At 38.4% G+C, this 27675-nt stretch overlaps 1 protein-coding gene across 7 annotated transcripts; it reads right to left on the bottom strand.

Moving 5' to 3' along the window:
- Window positions 1-537: 537 nt before the first annotated feature.
- Window positions 538-26538, bottom strand: IL1RL1 (interleukin 1 receptor like 1). Of its 7 annotated transcripts, none has more exons than XM_069005517.1 (12): window positions 26412-26499; window positions 23546-23635; window positions 22567-22642; window positions 20158-20359; window positions 19719-19887; window positions 19474-19636; window positions 17253-17321; window positions 15260-15392; window positions 15010-15167; window positions 10768-10911; window positions 8633-8791; window positions 4875-6585 (listed from the first exon to the last, which is right to left on the bottom strand). In XM_069005517.1, the coding sequence occupies exons 2-12, from the start codon at window positions 23573-23575 to the stop codon at window positions 6239-6241; spliced, it is 1650 nt and encodes a 549-aa protein (XP_068861618.1). In that variant the 5' UTR covers window positions 23576-23635; window positions 26412-26499; the 3' UTR covers window positions 4875-6238. The 7 variants fall into 7 exon arrangements, 5 of the variants coding, with proteins under 5 accessions (XP_068861618.1, XP_068861626.1, XP_068861601.1 ...); XM_069005525.1 differs by lacking the exon at window positions 26412-26499 and adding an exon at window positions 24341-24406; XR_011148494.1 differs by lacking the exons at window positions 22567-22642; window positions 23546-23635 and adding an exon at window positions 538-2200 and having other exon boundaries at window positions 6169-6585; window positions 26412-26538.
- Between the last annotated feature and the right edge of the window lie 1137 nt (window positions 26539-27675).

A 27675-nucleotide genomic window follows, 5' to 3' on the forward strand; every position in this document is an offset into this window, starting at 1 on the left:
CCTCATCACAGATTGAAACAATATGTATATAACAACAATCAGACCTTTGGATAACATAAATCAGCACAATTTCAGGAAAGTAAGCTAAGGATACAAGTAACTATAACTACTTTAAAAATGTGTAAAAGGTACTTTACACTGCTTTTGGTTCTATGACTTAGTACCTGATTTTAAAACCAAAAAGAAAGTAGATATCATAAAGATGATAATGATTTTTTAAGACAGTCTGGAAACTATTTAGCAGCCAACAAATAAAATCATAAAGTAAAATGTCATCAGCTTTTTACTTTCACAGACTAAGTCTTCATAGCGACAGTTTTGAAACTTCTTTTTTTTTACTTAGTCTTTTACAGCAATATTTTCCGTGAGCTTTTCTCTCATTTTCTCTCATGTGCTTTCATACTCTTTTGAAACACTCACAAGTTTTTTGAACTTTAATCTGCATTGCAGAAAGAGCTGTGTTCAATTGGTCCTTTCAACTGACATAGCTAGCTCTGTGATACATGAATATATGTGAAAGGAGAATAAACTTCACACTTTTTAGTTCTCTGACTAATACAATTTTAATAGAGAAACTTTAGTCTGGTAATAGATATGTAACTTGACTAAAAATAGCTACAGCTTAGATTTTCATTTTGAAAATGCCACAATGAACATGAAAGTTTGCACTAATACTGGAAAACAGACTGTTGAATGAAGCTCTGACAACCTGATCAATCAGTTAGGGAAGATCTGTTACTTCACAGTTTTTCGCTTCCTTTCCATCCGACATAAACTATACCAAGGTACTAAATGAAAAACTGAAACTATTTCCGTCAGAAATTGCAACACATCCAACTCCTGTAACCATGGTTTAAACCTGTTTGCTGTTAGCTGGCAGTAGTCCTTCTTAAACTACTCCTATTATCTCTATATACAAGTTATATTAATTCTTAGCAGAGGTTAAGTTATATTCAATAGTTTTTCAGCATTATCTTCCCCTGATATCAGAAAAGCAGGTTACAAACTGAAAATGTGTCTGTTAGAGCCTCATATGTTTCTCATAAATATTAAAATACCAAAGTTGAACACTTTCAAACTTTCCTCCATATCACAGTATCACAGGGTAATTCAGGTTTGAAGGGACCTCTGGGAGTCCTCAGGTCCAGCCCCCCTTCAGGGTGCGTACAACTGAGACACGAACACTTACAAGGATGGGGATTCCACAGCTTCTCTGGGTACATGTTCCAGCTTTGGACCATGCATATGGTGAAATTGTTTTTCTTAATACATAATACAAATTTCTCATGTTCTAATTAGTGCCAGTTACTTTTTTATCCTATCTCTGTGCTCCTTTAAGAAGAGTCTGGCTCCATCCATTCTCTCTGTCTTTTCATTAGATTCTTGTAGATGGAAACAGGGCCTCTTGTCCTCTCCCTGTATGATCTTTCCTCTTGGTGGTCTTCCCCTGGACTTCAATATGTCAGTACCTCACTTGTACTGGGGAGCCCAAAACTTGATATAGTGCCCCAGAGATGATTTCACAAATGCTGCATTCTGGGGAATAACCACTTCCACAGCTACATTCTCATTAGTAAGGTGCAGGGTGCAGTTGGTTGCCTTAGTCACAAGGATACACTGCTGAATCATGTCCACTTTCGTGTCAACCAGGACATCCAGTCTATTTCCACAAAGTTATTTTGTGTTAGGTTGACCTCCAGGCTGCCTTGCTGAATGGGTTTATTCCATCTCAGATGCAGCACTTTGCACATGCCTTGGACTGAACTTCGTGAGTTTCTCATCAGTCCATTTCTTCAGCCTGTTGCTGTCCAAAACAGCAGCCCTGTGCTTCAGTGGGTCAAGTATCCCTCCACAGTTTGATTTTCTGTCTAAAAATCCACTGGTTGTGCAGTCTGTCCCATTGTCAAGGTCATCAATAAGGATGCTAAACAGTCCTGGTACTGATATCACTCCCTGAGGGATGTCTCTAGTGATTTGTTGTGAGCTGAGGTCTGTGTGCTGGTCACAATGCGTTGGTCCCACAGGGACTTTAGTCCCACTGTTTTTCTGCTCACTTTTGTGGATTTGTCTATCTAACAGAGACTGTGACAAAGACCTTGCTCAATACAAGATATGCAGCATCCAGTGTCCTCCCACTGTCCAAAACACAGCTGGACATGCATGATATGTGTCTAAAACAACAGCTGTAGTTTTTCAACCCCTGAAAGAATCAGGAACATACAGTTGTACATTCAATTGAATATACTATCAATTTTACACATCATCTTTCAAACAGACTTTGTCCAATGAAAAGTAAGAAATTAATGTTGCATATACTACAAATAATAGCTTACTATGAAAACTTCCAAAAATTTCTAAAAACTTCCTGTAAGTGGTCAGTCTCTTGGGCTTCACAACCATGGGAGCTGTAGGAACATCAAATCTTAAACCTATAGGATTTCTAGCTGGTCAGAATCTCTGGGTCCCTGTTCACCCAGGAGAGGGCGGGATGACTCTGCTCTATTAAAGAAGTTAAAGCAAATCTGCTCTCCACCTTGGGGTGCCAAAACCAGAGAAGCACAGGGCAGAAACTGAAGAACATTAAAACTCTTTGTGGACAATATAATTAAGCAACAAAATTGCCTTGGTGCTGTTTAGTTTAAGCTTAAAGCATCCAAACTGAATATTCTATAAGATTTCTATATTTATTCCTATGTTATTATTTCTATGTTTATTTATTTCTATGTTGGAAGAAGACTTTTTTGTTTGTTTGTTTTGTTTTTGTTTTGTTTTTCACAGAGTAGACTCTCATTCTGTTATTCTGTGAAGGCAGACTTCTTAGTGTAAAAATACCCAATTTTAATCAAAAAAGTGGTTTTGAAAATCTAGGTTCTTTGTAAGTTGCATATCATAGAATCACTGAGAGTTGAAGGCACCTCTGGAAGTTATCTAGTCAACCCCCCTGCCCAAGATTGGCCAGAACCTAGCCCTGGAGATTTTTTTAGTATCTCCAAGGCTGGAGACTCCACAACTTCCCTGGGCAACCTGTGCCAGTACTGGGCCACCCTCACCATAAAAATAAAACCTTTCTGATGTTCAGAGGGAGCCTCCCTTTTTTAAGTTTTCACCCATTGCCTCTTGTCCTGTCAGTGGCCATCACTGAGAAGAGCCTGACTCCCTCTTTTTTGTACCCTCCCTTCAGATGAGGGACTTCACCAGGCTAAAGAGTCCCAGCTCTCTCTGCTTCTCTTCATAGGAAAGATGCTCCAATTCCTTCACCAAACTCAAGGCCCTTTGTTGTACTCACTGCAGAATATCCATGTCTCTCTCCTGTTGCGGAGCCCAGAACTGAACCCAGGACTCCTGATGTGGCCTCAGTGGTGCTGTTACTGTAATGATGCTGTAAAAGTATTCCACAGTACTTTTTGTGCTTTCTCTCTAACATTACAAATATGATAACATCTGTAGAAAGACATCCATTTTAATGTATATCTCATATTTCTTTACTAAATACCAAGGAATAACAAAAGAAACTATGACAACTGCAGCATTTTTTAGTCATTATTATGGTCACATACTCACCCCCTGGTCCTGTAAATGTTCTTTGTCACTCTCAGAATTTGCCCCTTTTCTTTCTGTCAAGGCCATTTTGTTCACTGCTGGCAAACCACAATAAGAACTATTTTCTGCCACAGCCTGTGGCATAAATCAAATCTCTCCTGATGGGAGAGAGTTTTAAAGTCCTTGCCAGGAGTTAGTTCGAGAGACAAATGGAGACTTTCAGCCTTCACTGCTGCTAGATAGTTGTTTATTAAGTCTTATCAGAGAAACAGAGTCACTAGCATGACCCAGACACAGCACAGAGCAGAGAATGCAGCAGAAAGCCTAATTATCAAGATTTACACAGCCTTTTAAAGATAATTTAACCAATGGTTACTAAAAACGTACATTATTTTCACTTTCCTACCAATTATTTAGTAACACAGCCAGGAACTGCGGAATTCTTTGTCCAATCCTCCCAAATTAGTTTTACTGCAGAATATGGAGCAGTAGAAGAAGAAGAAGGTTTGGAGAACAACAACAATCCTCCATTTTGATGTTTTTGCTCTTATCTATTTACTACAAAGAGAAGCCCAAAACCTCTAAATTTTTCACCCTGTGACAATCTTACATAGTAGTCTATCACCTAATTCACACCATTGTATTTTCTAGTTCTTGCTGGATAGTTGGCAATTTTTTCCATGGACGAAGGTCAAAACAGTATTGTTCAAGGGGGTAAAAACCCTTCAAAACAGGCAGAGAAATATTCTCTGCACTTTGGGTTCCTACAATTTTCCTCTTTTTTTTTCTGCGCTGAGCATGAAACTTGAAAAAAAGTAGCATCACCACAAGAGCCATGTAGTGAGTTTGTTTTTCACCACAATAACTACACTGACTACAGAAGTCAATGACACATCAGTATGTTTCAGAGTGATTTGGCTCATTGCTGATCCCATGCACTTCCTCACTGTACCTTCTCCTCATCCCTTTCCAGTTTAAAATTCATCCCAGGCTTCTCATTTCCAAGATTCTCACTTATCATCCTTTCTTGTTCATTACATGTCCAGGACCGTATTAAAAACTTATCCTGTGATAATCTTGGAGGTGAATATTCTGTCTTGCTCAGAAGCTTATGTGAAAAATCTTCATAGTTTATAGCAACAGGCTTTCCTGGTTTTACTATGCCTTAGTGTTAGTATTCTCTCTGTGGGAAGAAATGGTACCGTAGGAATAAACCAAGTCTCATGGCATGAATCCATTTTGTGGAGCCTCCCCAGGGACAGTAAGGTTTATCCAGAGGTATCTTTAGGAACAGGGCCCAACACTGCACACAATCTAATGAGGCAATAACAAAATGCAACATTAAATGCTTTATAGTTGTGGTGAAGTGAGTGATGAGTGAATGAACACTTGAAAATACAACTCATTAGTGAAAAATTGTCTAGGTTGCCATAGATCTTTTAACTGAATGCTGAAAAATATCTATACATATATTTTATGCACATTTTTTCTATTCCAAATAGCTCTTCATAAGTCTGAAGATCAATATTCAATAAAAACTTGCAGTAAAAGAAAAGAACTTGCCTGTTCTGTAATCCTGGACTGGGTAACAATAAGTGTTCTGCATCTAATTTTCACTTTTTAAGTCCGTTCTGTAGCAAGTCTAAAGCTGAAAACTAAGCCTTCTCTGACAGTAAGAATTTCCTGGGTTTAAAAAGCTAAAAAGATTAAAGTTTGCAGGGATACCTGTACTAGAATACATCTTGTTCATACTACCCTGAACTAGAAGGAGATTTGGCTCTGACCTTTACATCTAAGGTTATTTCCTATCAGAAGAAAGTATGTATACACATACTTTCACATGAGGCCAAAGCATGGAAAAAAGGTAGATATTTCTTGTTATAAAAAAGCACTACAATTTTTTCAGTAGCTTAAAGGAGTGCTATCAGTGTACCAAAATCCTAAATTTTAATGTTATTTCTACCTGAAGATAATAATTAGAGTAACAGCATGGTTATTGTACCTGAAAGATGTAAAATCTCCCCTTTGTGAGAGATTCAATTTAATAGATATATAAAATATTTTAAAATGCATATAAAATACTTATATATATTAGTGCATTTATTTCCCTTAAAACTGCATTTTTTTAATGCTGTATTCATATCAGTCTCAAAAGAGCCTTTAGTGAGACATCCATACTAAGAAAAATAAAATTCCATCTTGTGAGTATCACTATTGAATCAAAAGGAATAAGTGTCAGGGAAAAAAGTTAACAAAAGCATAGCATTATACTTTCTAGTTGCAAAATACACATTATACTTTCTAGTCAAATAATACAGAAGGCATTTATATCTTATCAACTGCATTATAAAGGTGAAGTAAACCTGCAAGGCATTCAGTTGTTCACAATCATAACTTTCTGTTATATATAACTATATATAGAAATAGTATAGGTACATTTGGTTTCCTGTGACATTTTCTCCACAAAATCTAGAATTTTTTCTTCACAGAAATCTCACACCATACTATAAAATCTTCCCTCAGTTTCCTAGACCTCTTCCATCAATTTGCCTTACCATTACTCAACTGAAGGACTGAAAAAAAAGTTCAATAAACACAGCCAGACTTCCAGACCATAGAATCACATACCTTCTGAAAGGAAAAACAGTTGTGGGCTTGTAGTCCATCCTAATAGTTCAGCACTGTTTTCCAAGACTGTTCACCTGGTGTTAGCCGAGTGTGAGGATCTGTGTGCCAGTGGCATATGGTACCTCACCTGTTTCCAGAACTTAGAATTGGGGGACTGGGGGTGCACCGTGTGCTCCTCTTTCCATTTGATGGTACCTTGCTGCTTAATAATAAACCTAAGAGATTCCTGAAGATTCCCATAAGTCCCAATTTTCTCCATTTCCAGAAGGATCACCTTTGTGTCATTTTGAATGAGGGCATTGTATAAAGCAATGTGTTGATCGTAAGCATCTTCTTTTGAATGAATCAGCTGGTGTGTTAGCAGGATGATCAGCCGTCTGCTCTTCTGCATCCTCTTCTCAATTGCACTGGCTGCATCTAGCAATGTACAATGTGTTATTTCTTTTTAAATTCTTTTGTGATTGGAAACTATTTTCTTTGCTTTGTAACCAGAAATAACTTCTATCTCATTTCAGTCTGGTACAGTTTATTTATTAGAAAAAGACTTTACCCCCTAAACTGCTCCAAAAGACAAAAACCACCAACCAACCAAAGGAGATGGGGCAGGGGGAGAGAAAAGCAAAAAGCCCAAAACATAAAGCTTTCATTTCAAATGTTTTCTTTGGCTGAAAAATTATTATTTTCACTGCTTTTAAGTACTGTTAGGAAATTCTAGTCCAGTGACCTAGGTCAAGTTCAGTAGATCTGACTGTATCAAATTTGTGTTTGATCAACAACCTCCATGTAAGGAATCATGTTGTGCCAAGTTTAATGCCTTAGAAATGATCTTACAATACTTACTCATGAAAACTAGCCATTAGGAGACTTTTAGGTGACTTGCTTCTAAGAGGCTTATTTACAGGTGGGGTTAGAGTTAATTACAGTTAATTGTCCTGAGTTATCGTGTGCTAATTTATATGCTAATCTGTGCATTATGTTGGTCTTCACCCTGCAGGGGTAGATCAAGAATTGCAGGGCATCTGCGTGTCAGCACAGCTGAAGGTGTTTGCATTACCCACTGCCATATTAGGGACAGCTGATAAACGCCACTGTCACTGTGATGTTGGAAGTGCTGAACATCAGAAGCTTAAGAGCCAGTGTGCTATGGAAGAAACTTCTGGGCCAGCTTGGAACTCTCCACATCAAGCCTCTGGGAGCTGCTTTTCTCAATGACCTGCTGGGATGTCTATGGGAGGTAGAGTGTAGATGAATGTCTGTCCAGTGAAACACTCATCCCAGTTATAAGAGGTTCTGATGGTCTGTATAATGAAAGCTGGAGTTGTTTTGGTGGGAACATGTGATGCTGGACCGAAAGAAAAGAAGGGGGGGCCCAGCTGAGGAAATTCAATGCAACAATTATTTAACAAACCAACTGATTTGCACGTGCATCAGCCAGCTCCATATGTACCCTCTTCTCCTTTGCTGGGGCATGCCAGACCACTACAAGTGGTGTAAGTTTTTGCCATTGACAGTTTTGTGAGCTACAGTTAGTTCCTTGTGCTGGATCTGGGAATGCTCTGGCTCAACAATTTTTGCAACTTTTCTTTACCTTAATTTTTCCCAAGGCCAGGCAGCTCTTTCACAACTTTCCAGAACAGGAGGACATCAAAGACCTCAGTCTCAGGTCAGATGAATAACACCTGGCCCAATGCAGATGATTTCAGAAATGGGAAACAGAAAATGCACCAGCTTAGGCTTCATGCCTGCTCACTGGCAGAGAGAAAAGATATGGTCTACAGAAGAACCAGAGCACAAGATAAACAGACAAGTCAGCTCTGGAGGAAAGCAGATAGCACCTAGATGACAGCAATCATATGCAACAGTGTGGAGGGTGTCTATATGGAAATCAGCCCAGATTAAATAACATGATTTCATCCTGAAAGACAAGAAAGCAGGTATAAAGCATACCAATTCTCTCCTGAACTAATGCTGGAAATTGTGTGAAGGGAAAATAGAACATGTCAGTGAAAGGAAGCTGAACTTCCTGTGACTCTAATGCCCTCACAAAAGGTTGAGAACTCCCAAGTGATCACAGCAAATATATTTCCTCAACCCAGTTTGTGGGTTTCTCCTCTTCCTTGTCCTGTAGACAGCCAAGCCAACTCATGCACAGTTTGGTTGTGGCTTTGCCCAGATAATGGCTGTGCAGAGTTAGACTTTCCAAAGAGCAAGTGTATATTTAGAAGAGTCACACTCAGGGTCGTATTTCCTGCATATGCCGAGATGATAAGAAGTCTGTGCCCCTTCCTTGTAGTTTGCTTTGCCTTGTGTCACCTGGCCTGAAAGAGCAGACAGATGGCTGCTGAGGAAATGAGCATGAAGGTCAGGGATGTAAAGTGACCTCCTATACACCTAAAAGGGACTAGAATCACAATTTGGTCAAGCTTGACAAGTAATTCAGTGTATTATCAGATCTGAAACTTACCTTCTCCAGGATATATATCTCTCCCATAAATACACAGTTTATATCCACATTTATTTTCAAGAATATCTGGCATGATTTGGTAAACAAAATATTCCACAAAATTAGCTTCACTGGTGTGGTTTTTGGGGTAGATAACATACGCATCATATATCTTCCCATCTGTAAGGCAAAACAAGAGGAAGGAGTGTTGTGCTTATATGAATTAGAGCTGTCTATTGCAAAAAGTAGGAGAGAAATAAAAATATTCATCACTGATAGAGATCTAAGAAGAAGTTCTGGCCAATCTGAATAATGTCTATCATCCGGTACATGTTTGAAAACTAAAGACTGTGTATATTTGGTGTTTTCCATGCTCAATTGTTTTGTCCTGTGTGTTTGTAGCTTTGGAGAACCTGACCTTTGTATTGTGAAGGCTGTATCCCAAAGAATATGGAGTAAGATTTCAGTTGATTTATGTGTATTAGCATGATACAGCAATGAAGCTCAGCATTTATTATTTCACTGATACAATATGCTATTAACAGGCTTTGTCTCTCAGGACAAGATATTCCATTTAAATTCTTCTGTCTTGAAGAAATGATTCTTCATTCCCACAACATATCATACTCCTGAGTGAAAACCCCATTACTTAGGAAAAAATCTTAGAACCAAGCACAAAGTCAAATATTTATTTCATTCTTTGCTTCATGTCTCTCAATTAAATTTTCCATTACAGCATTTTTATTCTAATCCCAAATGTTTTTTTCTTTCCCGTGGAGATAGCCATATCCTTTCTTTTGGGGCTGAGGTTGTTGCTCAAACCATCCTAACAATAGATCCTATGAGGAGCAGCTGAGGGAGCTGGGGTTATCTAGTCTGGAGAAGAGGAGGCTCAGGGCTGACCTTATTGCTCTCCATAACCACCTGAAAGGCGGCTGTAGCCAGGTGAGGGTCAGCCTCTTCTCCCAGGCAACCAGCTGTGACCAATAGGTAAAACTCTGCCTATCTGTCACAACCAGTGACAGGAGAAAAGGACATAATGCCAAATTGTACCAGGAGAGGTTTAGGTTGGACATTAGAATTTCTTCATAGAAAAGATGATTAGGCATTGGAAGGGGCTGCCCAGGGTGGTGTTGGAGTCACCATCCCTGGAGGTGTTTAAGGAAAGGCTGGTTGTGGCACTGAGTGCCATGGTCTAGCTGACGTGGTGTTTGGTCATAGGTTGGACTCGATTATCTCAGAGGTCCTCACTGATTCTGTGATTTTGTGATTCTGCAATAATAATGAAATGTCCATTTCCAGAGTCTGATTCATTTCATCCTAAAATATACTTAAATGGAAACTGCCCTAAAAAGCATACTTCTTTCCCCTTTAAAGAGAAGTAGCTAGATCAGCTGTAGATATCTACCACGCAGATGTGTGTGGTAAGAGTCAGCTTCAGATTTAAATATTGTCCATTTAGCTGGATTTGGTCCCTTAAAAATATGTACCTCAACATGTCATTAGGCACTGCCTGCCCTTCAGCTGCCCCCGAAGAGGGGTTCAGGTCTCACTTAAGCCCTAAGGCAGCACCAACTGCTTACAGTTAGACAGCTGAACCCAGCCACAGATCTCCAGGTTTCATGACTATGATGAAAAATTGCATGCGTGCACCTTGACTGCAATTAAATTTAGATGTCTGAATTCCATCAATAAAGTTAGGAGGGATGTATTCCTCCAGAAATGTCTTCCACACTATTGGTATTTTTCTTTTTGGCCTATAAAAACTGTATTGCTCTAACATGTGCCTTTAACATGTCAGCCAGCAGGTTTGTTCCTTTGCTTTAGAAAACACATAGCAAGTACAGTTAATAGCACTGTAAATCAGATTTTCAATGCTTTTTTTATGGCAAATTTTTTGGCAAATCTTTTCATTTAAAAAACTACAAAACCAGGACTGAATCCCTCTTTTATGCAATTCAGCACTACAGAAACCAGGAAACAAGGGAATGTAAAGCAATTGCAGAGCTATGCATGACTTCTCCTTACTAAAGGCATAAGAAAGAGAGGAATCAGGTACAGGAGCCATAAGTTAGTAAGCAGGTATCAAATAAATTGCTTTCTCTATGATTTGTCATTTTCCTTTTTTTAAACTTTCTTTCTCAAATATTACTTACCATCCTTGACTGAGTCGGACTGGAATATCTCCCGATACAACAGGACAATATCAGCTCGGAGAGACTGGGAAAGTATAACTGAGATTGCTATTGCACCTAGCAGAACTAGAGATCCTGCAATCAGCAGGACAGTAGGAAGAACCTCTGCAAAGTAGAGGAATATATTGTTAGCAACAGAGAAGTTAACCTGTGTGCTGAAGCTTTAGCCTCATACTTTTATTTCTATTTCAGCTTTCAGGAGCTCAAAACAGAGATGACAAAGCTTTTCCCTTCCCCATCTGGCACAGCCAACACATAGACCCCTAAACTAGAAGCATATTATACAGTATATAATTAGTATTCACTTCATTGAATCCCGAGCTGCTTACACTAAAAACTACAGCTGACAATGATGTTTAAGTATTTTGTAACTTTTTAAAACTGGTAATAACACAACCATTTTGTAAGACATCTAAGCCTACGCATGGAAATCATCTGTCTACAAAAGGACAAGTGGAGGCTTCTGGCATGATTGCACAAACAGGGTACAAAAAGCATGTGCAAGTAATAAAATCTGTAAGATAAGAACTAAGATGACACTAGACAAACAGGAGAACAGAACATGTCCCGGTCACAAAAATAAAATAAACTATGCTGAAGTCAGATGGTGTTCTCTCCTGCTTTTTCCTTTCAAGAGGGCCAAGGAGCATATAATAGCAACGATGAGTAAGAAAAATTGGGAAAGAAAGGAGCTGCCCACCTTAGTTCCAGTTTCATGGAACTAGTTCCACTAGTTTTATGAGCTTAGTTCCAGCTCATGGAAGAGCTTTAGAATCTGACCACCTTTACCTCAGAGATGAAGACCTATCAAGGATAGATTAAGTCTAGATATATGGATGACATTTTTTACACTGAGAGTGGTAAAACACTGGAACAGACTGCCCAGAGAAATTGTGGATGCCCCATCCCTGTAAATGTTCCAGAATAGCTTGGATGGGGTGCTGAGAAATTTGGTCTAGTGGAAGGTGTGCCTGAGAAATTCTGCAGAAAAGGTATATAAATGAGGAGTTTACAAGTACATTTTCCCTTTCCTCTGGTAGGATGCAAGGTAAATTTAACATGATTTTCACATTCTTTACATTTATTTCTTTGGCATTTAAAGGGAGAAAGAAATAAAAAAACTTTGTGATGAAGCTTACGTCACCAGAGCTAGACCGGGGGAAACACCTTCCAATAAGGTTGGGCAAGAAAACAACCAGTTTCTTCTGAAGCAAAGTTTGGCCATATTTTTACCACTGTCACATGATGCCTACAAAGGAACTTCATCCTTGGGGACCCCTTCAAATTTTATTATTTGATCCATTTTCCTGGTCAATACACACACACACAAAATAAGGAAACCCCTTCCACTACCCAGTGGGCATGACCCAAGCATCAGAGTTTGAGGTTGTTTCTTACTGATGCATTTGTCGACAGTGTGCTCATCATAACATTACAATTACTGGTGTCTTGCATGAAGTGTCTATAAACATCTAGAAAAGAAACCTGTTCCAACACCAACTTCTGCAATTACAAACCTAAAAAACACTGTTTCTATTTGGGGTTACACTGATTAGACCAAGGCTGGAAAAGAAGTGACATGCCTATGCAGTTTGTAACATGTCAGACAAGAGCCCCGCAGAGGTGCTTCCTGGACAAGCAGGTTTGATTCCCAGTAATGCTGGCTTAACCTCTCATTTCTCTGGAATAAATTAGCTAAACATTCGCTAATTTAGTTCGCTCATGAACATTCGGCTAATGGGGGCAAGTGCCACAAGCCCCTGAACAAGGTTGAATAGATCCTGTTGTTTCATTTGACTTTACTGCATCATTTAGCAGCTGAGTTCATGAGTAAGCCATCTTCTATTTATATTCAAGAGCAATGGGAATACAGAACTAACAGCTCGCAAAGAATAATATTGGAAAGGCCAGGGAAAACATGTCAGAAAACAACTTCCTGACAAATTCCAGAAGAGCAGCAGTTTTTTCTATATTCTCTGGCTTCTAAGGTGGATGCACTTCCAGAGTGAAGGCAGAGATCTGGGTCTAGGGTTCCTGTCCACATCAGTCTACCAAATATGAGCCAAAAGCTTAGCTTTAGCATTAAACATCTTTGACAAAAATTAGAGCTGATGCTTTGGGCTGTATTTTATCTCTGCTTTGACTGTAAAAAAAACATTAACGAGATAGTAACTAGCAGACACAAGTTGTGCTGAGGGAAACATTAAGGAGCAATCCATATTTGGAAAAAAAATGGAAAAAATATTTTTTCCTATAAAAACAAACACACAAAACACAAAAAAAGAAGGAGTGTGCACATCTTCATTACACATTTACAAGATGAGAGGCACAAGAAAATCCTAATAGCATTTTTATTATTCTCAGAGACAAGCGGCATTGCTTTAGCATAAATATTGCTCAGCTGTGTGAGGAGTGAGTGAAGAAAACTAAAGTAGAGCACACCACTTCTGGACATAGCATTGCTGACACCAACAGTGCTGAGGAGCAGATGCAGACATCTTGTCAACAGCAGCAACAAGGACAAGGGCACAGATATCCATACAAAAAGGGCAGCAATGAAAGCAGGGTCACAGTCAAGAGCTTTCATGAACATTTACTGAAGACCTATGAATAAAAAACAAAATAAGATTTGACTATAACAGAAATCAGATTCAATGATTCATGGGATGAATACAGAATATGCTATATGGTCTCCTTCATCTAGTCTGTAATATGGGGCCAGTCAGGGACTTGTATTGTTGAACTAGTGAGCAGACGCTGTTACTCAGTTTCCTTCCCTCTCGTTGCAAGTACACTCCCGCACTCGGGTACTTCAGTGCAGAGGTGGTGTGCTTCCAGCTTCCTGAGTGAAGCCACACTCAAACTTGCCTATCCAACCAAAACACTTCCTGCCACCTTCCTGCTGGGTGCTGTTCTGCTGTTACAATTCACCTATGTCCCTTCTACTCCAGGCTACAGGAAGGAAATATGTCTAGACTTTGAAGTCGTGATCCTGTAGAACATCATGAGCAGTCGAGAATATGGCAGGACATGGATGTGTGCACATCCTGTGGTCACAGTACACTTCATTTTACTCTTCCCATCACTCTCTTATAGAAAACCAATCCCTATTAAAGGCCTTGACATTTCTTTTCAAAGTCCTCTAGAAAAGAGAGTAGTTTTAGGTTAGATATTAGGAAGAGATTCTTTACTGTGTGGGTGGTGAGGCGCTGGAACAGGTTGTCCAGAAGCTGTGGATGCCCCATCCCTGGCAGTGTTTGAAGCTAGGTTGGATGGAGCTCTGAGCAACCTGGTGTAGTGAAAAGTGCCCCTGTCCTTGGCAGGGGGTTTGTGACTAAATGATCTTTAAGGTCCCTTCCAACCCAAACCATTCTATGATTCCACAATTCCTGGTGGTTCACCATATCTGAAGGGATGAAAAAGGAAACCATTGATCACAGCTTCTTCTTGTGCCTTCACAGGCAAAATAGCATTTTCTGCCATAGCAATCTGATTCAGGAGTGTTGGCAACAATGCTTAGGGATCTGGCTATCCCTATTAGAAAAGAAAATTCCCATATGAGCAAAGGATTATCCCTGTCCCTATCATTTACTGCCCTGGATTTTCCTTCTCTTTCAAGTACTATTAGAACCAGGAATTTAAAAACAAAACCAAGGAAATGCCTTTGAAGTGCTACTCACACCTCTGCATGGCACAGAGTGAACACAGCAGCACTCATAGAAGATAAAGAGAGATTTTGAAGATGTAAGTCACACAACATTCAGTCAAAAAAAGGGCACGGCAGTGGATCCAGTATAGTAAGAAAGGCAAACAAACTGGCAAACCAGCAGCTGAAACACTTGTTTTTAAAGTTTGCCTATTTTCTGTCGTGGTTTTACACCAGAAAAAAATAGTTTGATTTGTCACAATGGAGAAATATCCTAGAAACAAGATATTCTTATCACAGGGCTGTACAGTCATGAGTATTTAATCTCTCACTGATACTCTTTGAATAACGTCCCCCTTTCTCCCCAACAGAATTTACCCCAAGGACTCAGCCACAAGAATTTTGCAACTGGCTTGAACACGTAGGGAAGAAGCAGGCTGGTTTTGCTTCTTATTAACTGAAACTTTTTTACTGTCTGAAACAAATAATAAAATAAACTCACCAACATATTTCAAACTGAGTGCAAAGTGTAAAGGATCAAAATGAAAAAGTCCTACCCGCAGGTTGCACTTTGAGTCGTAATGTCACCGTGACTCTTGTGTTGTACATTGTGTTCAATGCTATACATGTGAAATTTGACTGCAGATCCTCTTTTTTTACTTCAGTTATATTCAAAGTAGTCTCTTCATAGTATTCTTGCTCACGCCCTTCAAAACTAATAGAAAGAGAAAGAGCTGGTACCATTGGTTTTAATGGCTAGGTACAGTTTGCTTAGAAGAAAAATTATTCTGTGTTATATGCACTTACAAATGAGTTTCTTCATGAAATCTATAAAAAACAAGGCTTTTCACTGGGATGTTATCCACATCCCATCTGACAGCAGCCAGTGGCTGTTTCTTAATCCCCAGGCGGGCCTGACATTTCAGAGACAAACCAGCACCTAATCAAGATACAGAGATAGAAACATTCCTTGATTAAAAACATGATTTTATTTTCCTCATAACATCTCTTTCTACAAATCTTCATACAACTTGTGAGTTTTGTCATAACAATTTTGACATATTTTTTCTGAACTACTGCTGACAAAATGGTACATAGAAGAGACAAAAAGAAATAGTAAAATGAATTTTTCAACAAATGATCTAATAACACACCAAGGATTACAAAAGTAATTATTTATATTTATTATTATGAAGGCAACGTACCCTCTACTTGTGATGCTTGACACATGTAATCAGCTATTGAGGAACATAGAAAAAATATGCTGGTTGACAAATGTACAGAGAAATAACCTAATTAAATTTCAATATATATTATCTTGCATAAGACTTTTAGTGCTGCCTTATCTTGGATTTTATTCAAGCTGGACAAAAGTAGAGGAAACCAGTCCAAGCAAAACTAAAGCAGGAAATTACTTATTAAATATTTCCCATTAGGAAATATTTATTCTAAAGTAAGGGTCACCATCGCACTGAAAGAAGGTATAATTAAAACATGTTAAATTGTTTCCATGTAAGTCTGCATCTAAGCAAGTCTTAGATAATATCAAATCTTATGGTTAGATTATGAATTGGTATTAGGGACCATGGAGAAATTTCTTCAATTTTGCAAACAGGAGACAATAGAACCAGTACAGCAAGTGGGTTTTAAATAAAGTGAATTTTCTCCATGTAGGCAGTGCCAGAGTGATAGGCAGAGCCCACAGAGCACTAGGCACTGACCATCTTACTAGAGAAAGCTTGTCTTGGAGCAGAGACCATCTCATTTCTGAGTGACAGAACAACTGGGGGAAAGAGGAAAAAATGAATGGGAATGTGAGTCAACACGGCAAGCCTCTGAGCCCAGCACATGGCACAGAGAGGGCTGTGGATTCCTGCAGTATCTGCTACCAGAGCAGTCTTGGTGTAGGACAGAAACAGCGGAGTGGTAGTTAAAATCCTTTATACCACTGGCCCAGCTTCATCCCACTTGCCCTGGGAGACAGGCATCCTGGATTATCTCTTTAGATTTCACATGGGTTCAGTTTCTTGCTGGAGAGTTCCACCTTTCTCCACTGACTACAGAAAAACCCCAGACAACTCTCACTCCTCCCAGAAACACCTTGTCCTGATGATGTAAGTCACCCAGAATGAATCTGAATCCCTGAGAACATCTACAGCCCTAAACAGAAGGAAGCCAGGAGCAAGTTCTACATCATGGGCTGTCCAACTGTCTACGTCTAAGTTCACTGCTTGGTCCTGTCCTTCAGCCCTCCCAGTATCTTCCAAGCAGTCTGGTCTGATCACTGCTTGCCAACACAGATATGGGACAGGCAGTGCTCCTCAGCCTCAAGGCCAGCAACCAGTTCCTTGCTCTCCTTCATTCCTCAAGAGACACAGCCACTGTTCCACATGGGGACTGAAAGTAACAAGGAGTAGCTCTAGTCACAAGAACCATCCATCCTTCCCTCTTAGGAGTACCATCAAGCACTTTCAAGGGATTTAGCTACAGCCTTCTTTGAAGTGGATGGAAGCTGTCACCTTTCAGCTGAGATGTAATGATTCACTCTGTGAATAATCCTAGTCTATCCCAGTGAGAGTAGAACAGGTTATTTAAATCTCCTTAAACTTCACTTAATACCTAAACAACCCATCAGTTATATCTAAATTCACACCCCTGGGCCTGGAGTGAATTAAATCTGGTAAATATTATGATGCAAAACTGTGTGGAAAGTTCCATCATTACATCTTCTTGAAGATACCCATGTTGGCTAAACCATTACAAAATGTTAATTTAAAAACAAATTAAAATTTGTACTCACCAAGCTCTGCTTCTATTACATCTTCATTCTTTGGAAATATGATTTGAGGTGGTAGAGGTGAGTATTTTGCTTTAGAAATTTAAGAGGAAAAAAAACACATATTAGAAAGTTGTGAAAATGCATTTTGTAAGATAAGGTTTATAATCTGTACACAAGACAGAATTGCAAACTAACAGTGTTTCACATACCTATTGGGATCATCTGGCTTTATTCCTACAACCAAATATTTCTGGGGAGTATGTACATGTTAATATTTTCAGTATTTTCTCCCCATTTATTTAATTTTTGCCTATGTACATCGAAAGTAAGGAAAAAAATCAGTTTTTGAAGTACTGTTTTAGCTGCTGAGTGGGGGGGGGGAAGCAAATGCTGCTATAGGCTTGTGTGTTTTCTCAGCTGTTTTGGCGGTTTTTTTAAGAGACATTTGAGAAATTTTTCACATTCATTATATGAAATAGCTAATATGTACTTTTATGCAGTATCCTAACTCCAAACACATTGCTTACTAACCTTTTCCTCATTAAGCTTTTCCATCTCAAGGCATCTCTGTGAAACCCATATTTCCCTAAAAAATCTGCAGGAACACATTTCAGTTCCTTCTTCCCAGACTGACTGGATATGATAAAATAGAAGTCAGGAGAGAGCCAGTAACCTCCTGGCTATCTGACTATGCCAAGTTCTTAGCTGCCAGCATTCAGAGGCAGAAAGTCCTCTGAATCAGTGTGGATCTGCAAGGCAACAGGAACGTATATCATAGTTCTCCAGTATTAACAAAACATAACAGCTCCACTCATCAGTATACTAATTTTAAGGTCAGATAAAAACTCAAAGTTGTCATTAAGTGCTTTGAATATAGCAAAACCTGGAGCAGACATGCCAGACCCAGACCAGATTTCACATGTTATGTTGCAATCTCTTCTTTCTGCAAGGACTTCCAAAGAAAGTCAGATAAACTTCAAGCTCAAGATCTGCCCGGATGTAACAAAGGCTTTTGTAAATTTGAATGCCTTTGGGCCAAATAATAACCAGAAATTTTTGTTGCAACCCAGGATGAACAATATTCCAGACCAGCTAGAGAAGTTTTGATGGAAGTACATTCAAACAAAAATTGTTAGGCAGAATAGTATCACATAGAACATGATCATGTAGAGCAATAGGTAGAAAAGGAGGAAAGGCACATTTCCCAGCTACTGAACTAGGCCTCTGCTCAAATCTCTCTTCTGTCCAGCTCAGAATAATCAGAACAAACTCTGCTACTGACATCTGGACACAGCAGCAAAAACAGCAGTCAAGGCTCCCACACTCCAAATCTGCATTCTGCCCACAGGCTGTGTGCCTCCCCAGAGTAAAAAAGCCTGATATTCAGTCTGTAAACTAGCATTACTTCTTAAAACCAAACTAACTAACTAACTAACTAAACAACAACAAAACAACCACTCAAGCCAAACTCAAGCCCTCCACCACCGCCCAAGAAAAGGTCTTTCTGATGTTTTTTTTACTGATCTGATTGCAGACCTGAAGATGCATTTTGAAGTTTTGCAAGTTGATGCAATCTGATACTGCCAATCACTGGGTGCCCTTCCCCAGCCCACCATCCAAATACAAAGTCTCCCTGAGGAGACTGCATCCCAGAGGCAACCCAAAGTCCACACACCTCGGTCATATTGGCCATGTTCAAAATTACAGAGACATAGTAATCACTGGGCTTATATATATCTTGTTCATTTTGTCTCATTCAAGACAAATCTAAAAGTGTTTTCAGTCCTACTATCAAATAAATGTTAGATAGTTGAGATGGACCAAGAGGCATTAAGTTGTAGGCCATCAACACGACTTACCTAGTGACCACCAGACAATCCTCCCTAGCTACAAATTGTGCTGCCCTCAACAAAACAGAAAGCAGAGGATTGTAGCATCTCACTGAGGAGATCCTTCATTTCAGAAATGTGCTACCAGAGAACTCTGCCAACCACAGAACCAGAACAAGAGTCATTAGGATCTTTTAAACAAAAAACTGAATGTGACCAGGTCTGACTTTACCCCATCTTGCTCTATTTGGATGGCCATCCACAAAATTCATCTAATAAAGCTGATCTAAACCTTAAGTAAGATGATAAAACAAACCAAACCAAACTCCTTTTTTCCTTAATGTACAAAAGAAGTTTCCTCTGCTCTGGCATTAGTCTTTTTATCTTAGCAAGATGCAGAATTACTGTCTTACCCTCACTTATGAAAATTCTTGTTGCTGATACATTAAATACATTTCCTTTATGGGTATAAATAAATTGACAAGTATAGTAACCATCATCCTCCTTTCTTGGGTTCTCAATATAAATATATTTTTCTTTCTCGAAGTATCTCTGTTCTTGAAGAGGTTTGCAGTCCTGGAAAAGAAAAATTTATTTGGTTTCAAAGAGCTTTTCACAGTATTCTGGCCTACACTGGTACTATCAGGGTTTTATTTACCTTATACCACTGGATGATAGTAGCATTCTTATAGTTATCAATGGTAGGACAAACAATTTTTCCTCTTCCAGTGTCATTTGGGTAACGAATCTGACTTGGGAAACATTCTCCTGGCTTGTATGAATGCACTTGCACACTCATGTTGTATGATTTTGTGCGATTACTTGAACTTTAAAAATGGAATAAGGTATGTCAGTGATTATATTTTTATATTGAAAATATTAATATTTATAATAAATATGAGTAATTTTATAAACATATGAATGATTATAGTATTTCAGTCACAGATTAATTTTAATGATCTGCCATAAGAAATAGCAGTCGCAGGGTGAAAACTTATGAAAAAAAGGCATCTTTTCCACAAATAATATTTAAAATATATTATTAAAATATATATTCTTGCCAGTCTTACACCTTCCACTTTCCATGCAGCACTTACAAATGTGTTACACAAGTGTAGTTTCCAGAATCCTCTCTAGAAGTTGGCAGAAACCAAAGAAATCGTTCTATGGAAAACACTCGTGATCCCTCCTCTTCTGCAGGAATTATTTTGTTAGTATCCATGCGATACCAGGTGACTTTCACAGATGAACTCCATTTGGGACATTTTATAACTAAAGCCTCACCTTCCATAGGATCAACTGCAAATGAACAAAAGATTAACATCTCAGATAAATCTGTCCGCTGAGACAGAGAACTTGGCACTCCTGGATCAGTAAGCCGGTCATGTGCCTCCACCTTCCTTGGGCTTTCAGAGACGATACATAGCAAGCTTATTTTCACTAGATTGTTTTTCAATAAAAATTTTGTTTACCTTGAGTTATGGAGCCATTTTTTTTCCAAAAACAGTAATCAATGTGGGGGGCACAAACAAACAAGCAAACAAATCCCTAGATTCTAAGCAGACACACACAAAAAAGCAAGAGGATATAATTGAAAAAATAATGATTTCTTACAATGAGCTTATTATGTAAATATTTGTCTAAAATGCTGTTTTTATTCAAAACACGAATTAAAACACAAAGAAAAATACTGGCTTTAATGTAGTTATCTTTCCTTACTTCAGTATAATGAATACTTATTTATACAATAGATAAGTGCTTTTGTTCTGCCTTTTTAATACAGAAAAAGAAAATTGATTTTTCTTTTCTTGGGAAAAAAAAAACATAGGAGGAAGTCTGTAGATTAGATCCTGAGGGGAAAAAAAAAGAATAAAATAAAACCACAAAGGAACATCTTCTCTCTGAAGTTCATGGAAATGGGGTGGGAAAAAATGAAAACAATGTAACAGCCTGAAAGGAAGAATCTGATAAGAAGATGGGAAGGTGAAAAGATGCCAGAAATAATTAAGAGACAAATAAGAAGCTTAGAAAAATAAACTAGATATTCTCACACATAAGAAAATTTGGGAGTGAGACAATAAATTTTTTAATTATTTTTTTAACTGAGTATACTTCTACTTTTGAATACTGAAATTGGTCCAGAAAAACTAGAATCAAGCAATTTTGACAAATATTTAAGTGCTCAGGTACCTGAATATTGTACTGGCTTCAGAAAATGAACACTAATCTGAAAGTTAAATTGCATTCTGAGAAAAGAAAGATGAGAGTATGAGCAAGGATGGTGACGGGACAAAGATGGAGATTGGCAGAGGAACTGCAGTAGATAAAGGAGCATCAAAATGAGATTAAATAACCAAACAGTGAACCAAAATAGACAGTATCTGTCAAAAATGACACTCTATGGTAGAGTTGCCACCAGCTGGCTTTAGACATGTAGGTGCACAAATCAGGTGAGTCTCTCTACATGAACACTTCTGCTCTGGTTCTTCCTAAAGTGATCCATCTCCATTGATATTAAGCATCATCTCACTTACTAATTTGGGCACCTAAATTAGCCACATGAGGTTTGAGTAACCCCAACCCCATCATTTTAACAGTTTTCCCACCCACAAGCCTTGCAAAGACAGTGGGACATATCAGGGGGGTCAGAAAAAGCAGCATTGCCTCACCAAAGGTGGAACATATTGGAAATACAGCTTTCTTTGGGGAAAAATAGTGTGGAGAGGGAAGACATAGAAAAAGAAAGGCCTCATCTAAACTCAATGATATCAGTGAAAATCATCTTCAAATTCTTCAGCAGAATATGGCATCTTAATAAATCTAATTTGCTTGAATCTTAGCATTCATATGGTAAAATTGACAATATGGAGAAATATTTAGAGATCGTATCTTACAGAATTTTTCAGACAAAACAGCATCTCAGCTAGAGAAGTACATGAGTGCTGTGAAACACTGTGTCACTGGTCAGCATTATATAGCTGAGACAGTAGAGCTGTCCCACCAGAAAGAGTTTACTGTTCTGAACATCCCCTGTGTGCAGGGGAAACATTATTGTTGCACTGCATTTTTCAATTAACAGCCCCAAATTTGGGACATTAAAGAGCATTTCTATGGAGCACAGCAGCCATTTACACCCCTGATTCAGCAGGGTACATATGCATGTGCACTGTTCAGTGTAATTGAAGCATGCTCTTGGAGTTTGTGCCCAGCTGGGACCTGGAGCACCACCTACTCTCAAATTCTTTCAAGAAGACCCTTTTCTTTCTACTTGCAGAGGTGCCAAGTGGCAGAAGTAGAACCTAGACCTGCTGTCATAGAAATGGATAGTGCTTGATTCATTTTAATATGCAGAGAAAACACATTAAAAGCTAGTTTTTAAGGTGTGATTTCTGGCTTGAGGTGAACTCACTAATTTTAGGCTTAAAATAAAACCACCAATTTGGAAACAGCCTACGCATTTCTACAGAACAAACCTTACCAGAAAATATTTTTAAAACGTGACTTACATGTCTCAGATGTCATGGAAACCGAGAGGAAGGTAGATAGGACGATCAAATCCATATGCCCTATCATATTTCTAAACTAAGAAGAAAAATATTGATATCATAGAATATACTCTGACTGCATCAGTAATGCTGTATCAATGTACATCAGAAAATTGAACAGAAAATTATATCATACAGTGATAAAGTGCATCATGTGAGCTGCTCTGTACAGTGTGTGTGTGTGTGTGTGTGTATAGCAGTGGTTTTACAGTTTGAGGTGATGTTATTTGTTCTACCATCACTGAAACTACAGTTATGACAGTTTAGTGGGAGTCGGGGAATTACTCTGCTGTGGTGCTCCTCAGGCAGAAGACTCTTTTAGCTTGCTTGCTTTTTATTAAGGAAGAAAAATGTACATTGGCATTCTCTTCACAGTCAAGCACAGAGAAACTATACCACAACTTAGAAAAGAAGAGATCCTGGGTTTAAAAATATTTTTGAATATTAAAAATATAAAAATACATATAAAATACATGAAAATAATATAATATTTTTGAATTAAGGTTACATTCAATTAATTGCTTAGGTGCACTATACTTTTTTTGTCTTTTTGTGAACAGGGAGTTATCTTTAGTGACAGCTTTTCTAGGTAAGAATTTAGCAATAAGAGCAAAACCAGGCAAGTGTTGTAAACAATGCTAAACTGAAGGGGAACTGAAGAGATGGACTGGAAAGGTAGGTAAAGGAGCATATCTTGTACTCATATAACAGCAGTAGGGCAGATCCGGTATCTCACTGATGTTTTCATTTGTGTGTAACTGATATGCACCAGCTGTAATTTACACCTCATGGTGTGGCCCAAAACCTCTCCAGCAAACCCCTTTATTAAAAAAGCTGACCATTTGATCATGGGCATTAAGTTGACCTAACCCAGGCATATCTCAGGAGACAGCAGGCATGCAATCCAGCTATACTACATAGCTGTAAGCATTCTACTTACCAACAAAAAGCCTTGAATGACGTTCTTCATTGCAGATCACAGAGCAGTGGGTTCAATTGTCATGTGTGAGTAAGCAGCCGTCACAGGGTACTACAGGCAGTAGAAGGGAACTACATTTTATCTTGCAGATAGTGAGCACAAGGGGAGTAGTGAAAAACAGGCAAGCAGTGTAAGTACTGTCGTCACACTTACTGCAAGGAATTTTTATTTCAGTGCCAAAAGCTTTCAGACTAAATAAACGTTGAAAAGCCTTATCAAGTCCTATGCTTTTGCCAAGTCTGAAATTCAGAGCAAACTCAGTTTTGAGCTTTCAGAAATATCATCGGCTTTATACTGATATGGGAAGTTTCTTCTTTTAGAAGGTTTAATAATATTCAGGGGATTATACTTAAACTCTGAAAAAACAATAACAAAACTTAGTGTTGGAAAAGTGTGAGAATTTAATTGTAGGTATTGTGCAGGGATATTCATGAATCACAGGAAAGATGAGGTTTAGACCAAAAAAAGCAGCATCTCAGCATTAATGTCACAGCAAAGCCGAGTCAGGAGCTCCAAGAAATATTATGTGTGAGGAGCTACTTGCTTTCATTATTGCTGGAGAAAAGCACCACATACAAGCACAAATCTATTCTTTAATTTTACAGAAACCTTAGGCCAAGTGAACAGATTTTGAAAGGGTACTTTTCAACACTAACATCAGGAGTTTTGCCCTGGAAGGAATGAAGAAGGTGGCCCATAAAAGGTTAATGAGTGACCTGGGGCTGGACAGACCCTTTAGGAGAGAAAGATACTCACAAAACAGCACGCAATGAAATTCACAGCATCAGCACAGCAAAGCATTCATCTTTGTTCACCATTTAGAGTATGAGGCTTATTCCTAGAAGTTATTTTTAACACTATCAGGGAGCAAAAATATCCAGAGTATTCCTTCTCTACTAGAAGCCTTTTCCCACCAACTGTTTGGGTTTGTTCCAGGAACTTATTTTCCACCAACAAGGTATGCCAGCAGTTATGTTAACTGTCCTTCTATTTTTAGAGCTATTTTGTTTAAGTGAGTGATACCTCAGCAAGATGACAAAAAATAAACTGATTGATTTTTAAAGAAAAATCATTTCGTAGACTAAGTTTGGAGTCTTTCTGAAATGAGTTATTTCCTCATTTGATATTTTATTTGTGTGTGTTTATTATTAATTTAGCCACAAGTAATACCACTGTTGGAGACACTGGCAAATCCCTTATTGCCAGTGCTATTGCAGCCCTAGAAATGGAAGGCTGGTGTTTACCAGAAAGTTGCAAGAAGATGTGCTTTCACTATTTTTGAGATAGAACTTTGTCCAGGAAGGGAGACAGCCAGTTACTTGGTTTCACCAACTTTTCTAACAAGCACCAGAAGGATTCAGGAGTAAGAAACTCATCATTTCCTATCCCCACACTTGCCAGTTGTTGCAGCTAGCCTTCTGTTTACTGAAAAAATATGTCTTTGAGAGACCTTACACCTACTGGGCTGCCAGCCCGCACCAGAAGAATGTAAAATATTTGAGCTGAGATGCTCCCCAACAAATTTGATGATCACTCTATTGATTTTCTCTCAATTTTTAAGTTGCTGTGTACTGGCAGCAGTTCAAGTAGAGTTTGGAGGCTGTGTGCATGAATATGTACAATATACAGGGCTCTAATTAAAGCAGAATATTCCCTGAAAATCAAAAGAGCTCATGCAATTTAAAAAGCAAAGTGATTCTGTTTTCATTTTCCAGCAGTAGACACTGAATTACCTCAATATGAACTGAAGCAGAAGTTGCAGTTCTAGACAGAAAATAGCAAGAGAAGGACTGGTTCTATAGTGCCTTACAGCTTCTTCCTATAGCTTAGAATGACTACATGGTATGAGTGTAAACCTAAGCTCTGTAAATGAAAACTTTAGTGTGGTGCTGAAAAAGCACTAGATCAAAAATTTGGGATAACTACCCTAGTATATCAAAATGCAGTTCCTAATTGTCCAGTGTCAAAGGAAGGTGAGAGAAGGGGAAACCCACTACGTATGTTTCAGAAGCAGCAGTCTGTGGGGGTTAACTCATTGCTTCTCTGAAGGCAACTGTGTTAGTAACATATTTCTGATTTTCTTTCCAAAAATGTATTTGCCAACAAAATGTTTATAATATTGCTTATATAAGTGACAAACATTATCTTGCATACTAACAAAACTTGGAAATACCTAAAGAAAAACCTTAAGATTTTTCTACTTAAAAATCTTAAGACTTTACAATGTAAACATACCATGAAAGAGCAGTGTTGTGAGATTTTTTTACTAATATATACAACCTATGCACATTTTGAAAGTGATTTTCATTCTTCTAGCAAACAAAAAAATCCATTCTGACTGAAAACATCCTATTAAAATTGCAACAGTAAAACTGAACTTATCCCTTGTGAACTAACATTCACAAGAGTTAACAATTACACTAGTTACAGATGTAGGTGTAAAATTTAGCAAGTTCAGTATTAAATCATTGAAATTCTAGAAGTGATATACACATTATTCTTAAAAAATATTTTGAAGCAAAAAACTACATAAATATGCTAAACTCTGAAAAATAAATTGCACAGTAAAGGTTTTCTGTGTTTTTGACTAATTAGTAAAACCATATGCCAGGAAACTGATGGCAAAATCCATTTCTAAATACACTTCACTAGAAGCTAAATTTTTGTGTTAGTCCCAACACTATTTGTCTATCATAGAAGCATAACCACTATTTCAATCTAATATTATTTCTTGAGATAAAGAAGCACATAAGTGAACTGAAATAAACTTTCTTACCAAATACTTCAATTATTTCTGGTTAAATGACAATATAAAAATTTGACCTACCATCCGGAAAATTCAAAAAGCAGAGGAGTGGCCCGTTCTCTGTGGATGGGTCTTTTGCAGTGATTTCTCTGCTTAGTTTGTACCAGATATTACTGTGAGCTCTTTTTATCTGGCTTGGACAGTTCATATCCGTAGCAGTAAGATACACAGCTTCATTCTGAGACGCCTCCCACTGAATAGAGCTGAACACGCAAATTACTGTAGCAATTTACTTTAAGTACCTATCAGAGATAGTATCTCATAGTTCCAATTAATCTCATAGTTCCAAAACAATCTTTTACCACTCGCATAGGTTTTCCTTTCATTGCAAATTGTTCCTTTTTAGCACAATTATAGTGCAATAAATATTCTGCCTGGGGCAGACAGAGATACTCATATGGCAGAAGGTACTTTGAAACATATTTTGCTTGAAAACAAGTAACAGCTTTGCCTGGCCTAATCAAGCAGCAGCTCCCTGAGAACAGCTTGAAAAGTCTCTGGAGAATCAGGAACAGTTTTCAGTGAAGGAAACTGCTTCACTGAAGCTAAGCTGATCAAAGAAGGTGCTGAAAAAACAGTTATCTGCACCAACAGCTAAATTAAGTCTCTGAGGGAAAGATTTTATTCTATGGTCATTCAAACTTTTATTTTCCTTCCCTGGCAGAGTTGTGAATACCATTTGTCCCTTCCAGTATTCCTGGGACTCTACTGTCACCATGCAACAACTCCAGTTTAAAAAGATGTAGCAATTATATGCCAGTATGCAAAATCTTACCTATGTCACACCCATGGTCTCCCCAGTTCTTGGTGCAGCACTTCCTTCAAAGTGGTCTGGGGGTTGCACTTCCCATATGACAAAGAAAATGCAAAAGAGCTAAAAAAATAAGCCAAACAACCTGCAACAATGAAATCCCACAATGTTTTGGTGAAACAGTTCAGACCCCTTCAAAAGCTCACAAATTACTCCCTGCTCAAGATTGTGAGGTTTCATCAGAATCAAGGTCTTCCTCGTTCCCTGATGTGAGAGACTGCGGCGAAAATTCTGGTGTAACCATCTGCATTCAGTGGTGTGTTCAATATCCTCTAACCACAATATGTCAGGGTCATCTAGGGAAAGGTTAAATATATTGAGATAAAGCTAACTTCAATTGCCTGGACACATAAAAGGTTATTCTATCATAAACTCCACTGAAACTTAGATCGGAGGTGCTCATACCTCAGAAGAGCCCTTAATCCTGGAGTCTGTTCCCCATGCCCAGGTTGTTCCCAGATCATGGTGCAGGTG

The sequence above is a fragment of the Aphelocoma coerulescens genome, chromosome 1, assembly GCF_041296385.1.
Source record: "Aphelocoma coerulescens isolate FSJ_1873_10779 chromosome 1, UR_Acoe_1.0, whole genome shotgun sequence".
NCBI lineage: Eukaryota > Metazoa > Chordata > Aves > Passeriformes > Corvidae > Aphelocoma > Aphelocoma coerulescens.